We start from the raw sequence: 9,586 nt of genomic DNA on the forward strand, positions 1-9,586 counted from the left end.
TGGCTTCGGTTCTTACGCGGAGGGCCCATTTATCTCTGACGGCCCCTCATGCCGCCCATTGTCCTGCGAGCGCGGGACGGCGGCGGCCCCCGTCGGAGAATCATCTCGTAAAGACAATGCGATGACACGAGAGAGAGAGAGAGAGAGAGAGAGAGAGAGAGAGAGAGAGAGAGAGAGAGAGAGAGAGAGAGAGAGAGAGAGAAGTAGAGGCACATACTGAGAGCAGTGTGAGAGAAAGACAGAGAAGGGAGGGGGGGGGGGTTAGAGACCAGAGAGGCTGACGAATGCAGGCAGGCAGACAGACAGGCAAACAGGCGCCACCCCCCCCTCCACCCCCCTCCCTCCTTTGCCTGTTCACTCATTTGCTTAACAAGTTCATCTGTGCGTGGGCCTTCATCGGGTATGGCTGTCAAGTGATGCGCGAGGCTGGCCTGCGGAACTGTTGGCCCTCGCAAGCTGTTCACCTGCATCGCTCTCACCCCCCCACACACACACACACATGTAGAGACACACACACACACACACACGCAGTGCGCATGCCCCTGGCATCTAATGAGGCCGGGAGGGAGCCGAGTGGGACGTGGCTACCACGATATCAGCTGCTCAACTTTTCTTTTCTTTTTTTAAGCGTTTCGCGGCTTGTTTTTGTTTATTGTGTTGAGATGATTGGTCGATTATTGGATTAATCAACACAAACAAATGAGCGACGGATTACTTAGGATGATCCGATCGATTTGACATCGTTCAACTCTTTTATCAAGCACAACAACTTCTGCGGAAATGTGAGAATTTACTCGGATTTCTTAGAAACCCCTATATATAAATACAAATACCTGAATATATTTTGGATTGTCACCTTGGAGGTAATTAGGCAGCTGCGTTGGACATTTTTCTGTCATGGCGTAAAAATAAAAAAAGGGAAACTATTCGAGTTCTCCATCTATTATCATATTATACATTTTTCTTCCAACCTTCTCGCAGGAGCAGCAAAATAAATCGAGAACTTTTGGCGCTGCTGTGTGAAGGCTGTGAAGGCGATAAATCAAGACGACGCGCTGTCCAACGGAGAGCACCCATGTTGTAGAAACGACACCGCGGTGATCACGCTGCCTCAACGAGCTGCATCGTCAGCTCTTTTCTCCTCGTGGCTCTCGCCTCCTACACTTCCACGACGAAGCTGGGGAAAAAGCCTCAACTCGTCTCAGACTTTTGCTTAAACTCCCAATTCTTTGCAGACGTGTGCTGGTTAGAGCACGGCGTGGTATCTATTGCACTCAGGAGAGACTTGCTTATAGAGTTTAACAATAATGTATTGCATATACTTGAATAGTGCTAAGTATTCCAGACACTGGTGGTGAAGAAGAAGAGAGTTGCTTTAACCCGATAATGAAAGATGAGCATGAGGAGAACCTATTTGAAAAGTTTGCCAACAACGCTGTGATTGGCTTACAGAACTGCGGCGCCTCCGATTGGTTCATTCATCGTACACGCCCCCAATTAATCGCTGCGAGACTAAAGGTGTGTTCACACCAAAAGCGAAACTATTTTTTCGCGCGACTGAATCCCATGAAAAGTCAACGTACAGACGCGTGTGGCTGCGATAGACGCAATATTTTCCCGGGCGGCACGTTTGGGGCGTTTGGGGCGACGCGATGTGGGCGACGCGTTTCCAGCGGCACAATTTTCGCCCCGAGTTGAAATATTTCAACTTTGAGGCGGTCATCTCGCAACTCGGGCCAATCAGCTCTTGAGTTCCGCTCTCGTAGCGCTGGAAGCGGAAGTCTTTCAGACGTAACAGTAACTTCATCGGTGAAAGTGACCGAGCTGAATGAGCCTACGGGTGATGTCATGAACCCAAACATGAGGGCTTTAGTGTGTGGGACGTCCACAACTAATATAAAGCAAACTAGTGGTTAGTTATTCTGGTGGATGAAGGAGATGATAACGGTCTTTACGGAGACCAGACACGGAGATAAGCCCCGCCCCTCGCGGAGCGTCTCGACGCTTATGTCGAGAACACGGTGAACGGTCGAGCGAGTAAACTCACACGTTTTGGGCGACGCGAAAAATCTTTTCGCTTTTGGTGTGAACGCACCTTAAGAGACTGCTTATGAATGAACAAGAGTGAAAAGAGCGTCTTCCTGACTGAACTTACGATGGCGCTTCATTCATCTAGCGAGGCGTGCGGACTGTTGTGATGGCGCTATCGTCAGGTTCAACGATTAAAACAAAGGAACAAACATCAACAAGGATTGCTAAGAGGTCACAGCGTTGTCGTTACTGCGTATTGTTGTAGAGATATCTGTCGAAATGAGCGCGTCCTTGTAACACCACTTGTTTATTGCCGTGGTGATGGGGAGCCGCCCCATATTTGCTTGGAACACGAGGTCGAGCGTTACGTAATGCTCCTTTCAAAAAACAATGTTTGATGATGAAAAGCTGCAACAGTGGAGATACCACGCCGACGCATATTCAAGTCATGTACATGCACACCGGTGGCGTTTGGGGAAGTGTACTTGCGTCTACACGTATAAACCCTGGTTCCAGAAAGTGCTCGAATGAATAACAAACGCTGAAGTGATGCAGACGATCAGAAATATGGACGACGTTAGATCCGTGTTCGCAGAGAGAAGAATAACCCGGTTCACATCGCATCCCAAATATGATCACAGCTGGGATGTGAATTGTAACTAGGGTACCAATGTGCATGCAAATGTTCTCTTTCAGAGGTCTTCTGTTGCATTCTGGTTTGTAAAAAAGGTGTTTTATAATCTCAGTTTAACCCCGTTTCAAACTTTTTGGAAAAGGAAGATGAATGTTTGACAGGTTCGATTCGTAGTGCAAACCGGATTCTTCATCTCTGATGTTGAATATTTACAATTACTTGGAGCAAATTGGTTTGAACAGTAGTAAAGGGGGGGGGGCACCTCCGATTGGTTCATTCACTGAACTTGCAGTCGGCTGTAAAGGTGCTTATAACGGTGACAACGTGTCTCCGGATAACCAACACAGACCAATAGGAATGGACCGAAGCACCGACAGGAAGCCGGAAAACTAAATCAGACAAACATTTTCAAAGAGACTCTCCACTTCCAAGTTCAGCAAACGTGTAAATAATTGAACGAATCCCTCCCAATCCTCGATCTAATTCCATCAACGAGCACCTGTAAGGTGGCAGCGGTGTCACTGAGCTGCAAAGTCAACACAAAACACTTGAAATGGAGCCATCTCCAACGTAAATCAACCCGATTGGTAAACATCCAACCTAGCTGTTGGTTTCTTTCTACGGCTGACTTATTGGTGTTGTTTTTGGCCTGTAGCGAGGAGATACAGGCCTGCTCCTCCGGGAGCGAAACCTCTATCCACGTCAAGGCCGATCCAAATGGTCAAAGGCTTCAGGTCGTAAAATGCTGCCCTCTGCCACTGAAGGCTTGTGGAAGTTCACCCTTGCGATGACCTCAACATTCTTCAAGAGGGTGTTTTTGCCTGAGGAGGGAAACTCTGGCTGGGCTAGTAACCGCTGAGTCACCTCCCCATATAAGTATGGTCCTCACAACCCTTTATTCCTGATCGCATGTTCGTAGAGTTGATGTAGGCGTGTACATACTTACATGTTGGGTCTAAATGTCACCCCTATCACATGAAGCATGTAAACACAATCCAATCAGATCCTCTGACCTTTAGCCTCGGAGAGGTCATGATGAGCTGCGTATGGGGGTTCGCGTCATGAACCGCTAACCTGTGTTTTGTCAAGTTTCACAACTGTTTGACGAATTTTTTTTTTTAATCCCTCTCCAGCGAGAATTGGATGACAACGAACCGGTTAAAAAGGGGAAGACCACGAGAGCCTTTCGTTTCGTGACCCGCAACTAAAGTCAGTGCTGAGCCACCGAAGGTCGGACCCTCTCAACCCCAGAAGAAGATCGCCGTCGTCTGTTCAGCGCCCTCATGGCGAGGAGCACATTCTGAGGGGAATGCCTCCGCGGGTTCTTATTTCACTCGACGCCTTCGGCTTCTTGTTATTTCGAAGGCAGGAGAGAAGTTTCAAGGTTCAAGATTCAAGATTCAAGATGTTTTATTTGTCACATACACACACAGGGTGTGCAGTGAAATGAAAGTGGCAATGCTCAGCAGGAATGCAAGCAAAACAAGTACACATTTATTAAAAAAATAAAAAACAACACAATATTTGCAGTAAGTGTGTGTGTGTGTGTGTGTGTGTGTGTGTGTGCCTAAGAGGGGCAGTTGTGTGGGTTTGCTTCTACTGGAGACATCGATCCACTGGCGTGATTCTGCCACGTATTACTGGCGAGGTATTCTGTGTGTCTAAGGTTATGGAAGTCAAAATACAATGTACGTTTATTGGCAGTTGGAGCCCTTCAAAGGCTAACGGTGACATGAACACTGTTGGTCGAGTCGTCGGCGTAAAAGATGAGCCGCTAAATTAGAAAATATTCTTTGATGAGAAAAGTCATAATCCTATGTGCCACACAGAATAGATGGACATTTCCAGGGATACGGAGAACTGGAAGCTGAGAAAGCTTCTTTTTTTAAATTCATGAATCAATTACCAATCATCTACTCCCACCAGGATGTGGCTCCAGAGTACCACTGGCACAAACTCTTTCATTCCCACTGCAATATCTTCTTATCTTATACTATAAACAAGGCTAAATGGACTGTCACTACCTCTTGATGCAGCTTCGCACACCTGCTCTTATCTACCTGTTTGTGTTTCAAAAGAAGCACGTTTGTGAGCCATCGTTATGAAATAGACATTTAGATAGCTTCATCTACGGAGCTTTAGAGGTCGGCTAAGCTACCCTAACCGACTCTTGGCTGTGGCCTTATCCTGAACAGACAGATATGGGAGTGTTACTCATCTTCTCCTCTAACTCTCTCTAAGAAAGTCAACTCAGTGTGAGTCTCCCCAAAATGTCGAGCTATTAATTCGAGGAGCTCAAATTGGTCCGCGTTCACATTTTGTTCCAGTTTTCGATTGATCTGTAAAAACCCATGTGAGGGTGAGCAGCAGCAACAAGTTCTGAATGTATTATACAGCTCAGATGTGCTCCTCTGGAAGACTTCATCTCCATAGCAACTGCGGTACGGCCTTCCGGGTATTGTAGTGCACAATTTATTAAAACAAAGAAATGATTCAAACTGATGGATACAACTTCAGCAGCCTCTCCTACTTCACAACCCGGACTGCCGACGCTACCGATGGCTCTTTCCCGCTCTCTTCCGTCCTCTCAGCCGTTCCCGTTGGTCGTCTCTCCGACCCCCTCTCCAGCCGCCCATCGTCCCTCGGTCATTCTTCTTCTTGATCAGTCCCGGCTGCAGCCGGCCGCGTGTTGTGCAGCTGTGAGCCCGGAAGCTTAACTTAGTGAAGTCAGAGGGAGACCGAAGGTTAGAGCCACCATAGGGAGATGGACAAGGGGCCCGCACACACACACACTCACACTCACACACACACACACACACACACTCACATGCGCTCTCTATATCTATTCCTGTCTCTCTTTTCCACATGTGTCTCTTCCCAGGCTTGCTGAGCCTCGGTGCAGTGAGTAAACACTGCTACTTTGCACTTCCGCTCCATAAACTGCAACACCTGCCCGTGTGTGTGTGTGTGTGTGTGTGTGGGCCCCTGCTGGCTTCCTACGCTAGGTGTAATGTACTGAACTGCATATTAGCTGCTGCCCTCACATTATATATGACATCCACAGACGTTTCAGTCGATTCCATTTCAGTAAGTTTCCCGAATGAAACGACCGCGGGTTATTTTAAGCAAACATCACCCGCTAAGCTTGCAGCACAAACTATGACAGCCTGCAGAGCATACCGGCTAAATATCTCCCCCAGCTTTCTCACAGGAGTCACAAGGAGTCAAAAGGTAGGCGCTCTGGAAGAATCCTCTGCAGCGGGACAATGTGTGCGTTTCAACACAACAACATTAGCACCGTGTGAGCCACACAATATGCTTCTATGAAAAGCTATAATTTGGGTCCGTTCAGGTCATTAGTTTTCTTTGAGTTATGGCTATTTCAAACAAGTGGCATTTGACGAGATTCAAAAATAAGAAGAAAAAGCTTTGCCGTCCAGCCGAATGGCAGCGCAGTACAACTCACTCATCATAAGAAAATAATGTGATTATGAAACCGCATGAAGTCAAAGCGATGACCTGTCTGGAAATGGAAATTGTATCTGATCGAATCTTTTCTTTTTAGTTAAGAGGACGTCAAAGGGAAATCATCGGCACTCACTTAGCAATTACCAGATCCATCTGAACTCCTTATTACTGCGATTACTGGTGGAGCGTGCCTTGAATGCACCGTCTCAGACACCGTGAGGCCGCTCGACCGCTGAGAGGAAGGATGTGACCCATGTGATTACGGAGGAAATGACCAGGACCACGGCTTTGATCACAACTGGGCATTCTTTTCTTTTTTCTTTTTTTTTTAAATGGGAGAACGTCAGTCAAATAATTTTTGTACCTAAAAAAAGGACTACAATCACTTAAAGTGAGATTTATAATTATTAGAATTATTGCTATTATCATTATTTGCGAGTCCAATGACCAAATCAAAATCAACCAAAAACACTCTCGTTCCTGTTAAAAATAACAACTTTTTTTTACAAAAACCTGGTAATTAAAAAAGGGACAAAATCGCACAGCAGCTTAAAGGGACAGTTTATTTTAAATGTTCAAGGCACAGAACACACATGTTCAGAATTGTAACGGTGTGAGGCTTACACGACCGCTCCGTTATAACGTCTCAGCTCTGTGTGACATCAGTTTCAGATGGTATTATTTTCCAACAGTGATTAAGATCATGAAACATATGTTTTATAATTGAATCACACAGGTTTCCACATCCTGCTGAGATGTGGCGGTTCCTCAGTAGAGAAGCAGCTCGCACGCACGACTGAAGAAAAGCAATTTGTGTCGGGTGATAACGGAGACATTAATAACGGAGACATTAATAACGGAGACATGACAACTATTCCACAAGTGCTTCATTTAAAGAAAACTCATGTCACAGAACCCACGGCTTCAAAACTCAAAGCTCAAACCAACGTCTGGAGCACAAGCTCAAAGCTGTGTTCATTTTGGAATTAAATTAATAGAAATACCACAGGTTTAAAAAAATTAATAATATTTCTCAGTTTTCACACAACATAGTTCAATTATGTTTAACAGGTTGAATGTGTGAGGCCTATTAACCCCCAACTTACACGATGTTTCCATTACAAGACAAAGCTTTTCAATGATTTGACGCACACAAGGTATGGTTTTTTTTTTCTTCTTCTTCTAAAAGGCAAAAATAAAGAGGTGTGTGAATATTAAAGTACTTCCAAAATTATTCTGACTGGCAATCAGAACTCCGAACTCCCCACATCTACGGTGAGTCCATATGGGGTTTAGCCGCAGCGTCACGTCTGTCTCGTTTATCAAGATAAACACATCGGAGCGGCGAAAAGTTCAGCTGGGAATAAAAAAAAACCTCCGTCAGATTCTGACAAGAACGCCCCATCAATTCATACTCGCTAATTATGCAGATATGCACGAGCTGCTTGTAATTATGTAGTGTCCACACAGTCCTGTCACTCGCAGCTTTCGGCAGAAATATGGTGTGTGTGTGTGTGTGTGTGTTAACAACTCTAAACCGTTCAGAATCAGCGCGTATGCGTCCCTCGAACACATTTATCCAAAATAGAAAAGTACCTGAACCAGAATCAGCGGATTGAGCATGTGAACTGTCAGCTGTGAATGTGCATGCACACACACACACACACACACACTCTCTCTGCAGCTCTAAATATCTTCACCCTTCCGCCCACAATCCATCTCCAACTTTTGTGTGTGAGCATTTCGAGCGGCTGTTTTGCTGTCGTTGTGTGCACTTTTGTGCCTTTGCCTGTGTGTAGTTGTGTGTGTGTGTGTGTTTGCCTACAGAACTAGACACAAGCTGACTCAGCCTCGACAGAAGCAATCGGAAACAGGAGAGAAGGACTTGGCGAACAACGTAAGCCGGCAGCAAGGTCGCATGCGCACGCACACACACACACACACACACACACTTGTTGTTGTCTTTATCTGCCATAATGGAACCGACTGTATATCTGATCTCACGGATTTAATTGTTTCAAAAGTGTTTCAAAGTAAATCGACAACTAAAGCCAAAGTGAAGGATGGATGTGCGATTAAAGCGGCTGGTGGGGGAAGGGGGGTTTGTAAATATCTGCCTTTTTTTCTGGACCCTTCTGCTTTTCTACTCTGTCACTCTCTTTCACACACACACACACACACGGGGCGGACCGGCCCACTTCCTTACCAACCCCGTCTCTCACGGCGCTGCCCCGGACTTCCCACTGCAATTACTTATAAAAACTTTTCAGGAGCCGCCACACGTGGTCGGGTTTTTAAAGAGCTGCGTCCCCCTCCTCGCGTGGTGCGGGGGGCATTGAGTCGTCACAGACCCCCTGAATGATCACCCAAAAATAAGGCGGCGTAGACAATAGCTCGTCTTGATGAATTCAATTCTTTCAGGACCCTGTACCGTTGTCCAGGCAGCTCCGGGGGAAACAATCGTTGCTTTGATAGTCCAAGAACCACACACTCACTCGGTTGCTCCTAGAAACTCTCTCTAACTACTTCCGAATCGGGATCTAAAGATAATATACGTCCGACCGGAACTTGGGGTGCGTTCAATTTGTTCACATCCCGAGAAGTCCGACTCGTTCCAAAGTCTCGCTTCCTGACGCTGAAGCCGGCACGAGGCGCAGCGAATACAACAAAAAATCTATTTAAAAAATAAATAAAAACATCGGCACGCTCGCCTCCCTATCGATGCCAAGAAACAGAGAGAGAGAGAGAGAGAAAACAGAGAGAAAGAAAGAGAAAACATAAATAAACAATATGACCTGGACTGACCTGGTCGGCGGTGGACGCGGCGGCGGCGTTCGACTCGGACATGATGCGACGCTGTGACCCAGTGGTGCTTCTCTGATGGCCACTGTGGGCTCCTTCATTCACACCTTGCCTTTCAGTTCCGTGGCGCACAAGAGAGAGAGAGAGAGAGAGAGAGAAAGAGAGGGGGAGAGACAAAAAAAGAGTATACCCTCCTTTTTTGCCCCGGCTTGATTAATGCCTGAATTACTTTCACCTCATTTCATCTGATGGAGCTCTGCTTCCTCTCCGCCTCTCTTGCTCATTCGGCATGGTCGCCCGCTCTCTCTCCCCTCTGTCTCTCTCTCTCTCCCACCCCTCCTTCCCTTCTGTGATTCCAGCTCTGCCTCCCCTCCCTCTCTCCCTCCCTCCTTTTTTTTTTACTCACCCCTCCCTCTCCCTCTTTTACTTTCTCTTCCTGCCCGTTTTTCTTCTTCTTCTTCATCTTCTTCTTTTTGTCTATTTCACCATGTCAGGAATATTCCCGTCCTACCTCGCCCCCCCCACTCCCAGAAAAAGACACAGGAGAGATCCACAGTCTTCTCCCTCTACCTCCACTATGAATGGCCCGTTGTCGATCCAGCACCTAGGCTGAATACAGAGCAAGTAAGTGGGAGAGAGAAGAGCCGATGG

The 9,586-nt window shown here is 46.6% G+C and overlaps 1 protein-coding gene across 2 annotated transcripts in view; it reads right to left on the reverse strand.

Annotated features, from left to right (window-relative positions):
• slc6a9 (solute carrier family 6 member 9) overlaps window positions 1–9,586 on the reverse strand; it is a 104,642-nt gene that overhangs the window by 46,665 nt on the left and 48,391 nt on the right. The window contains exon 1 of one of the 2 annotated variants that reach the window (XM_056421884.1): window positions 8,939–9,047. The exons of the other annotated variant lie outside the window; for it this stretch is intronic. Within the exon in view, the coding sequence (XP_056277859.1) occupies window positions 8,939–8,980 (42 nt within the window). The 5' untranslated portion in view covers window positions 8,981–9,047. Of the gene's footprint in view, window positions 1–8,938; window positions 9,048–9,586 lie in introns of those variants that run through there. 2 annotated transcript variants of the gene reach the window in all.

Source organism: Pseudoliparis swirei, chromosome 8, assembly GCF_029220125.1.
Source record: "Pseudoliparis swirei isolate HS2019 ecotype Mariana Trench chromosome 8, NWPU_hadal_v1, whole genome shotgun sequence".
Lineage (NCBI taxonomy): Eukaryota > Metazoa > Chordata > Actinopteri > Perciformes > Liparidae > Pseudoliparis > Pseudoliparis swirei.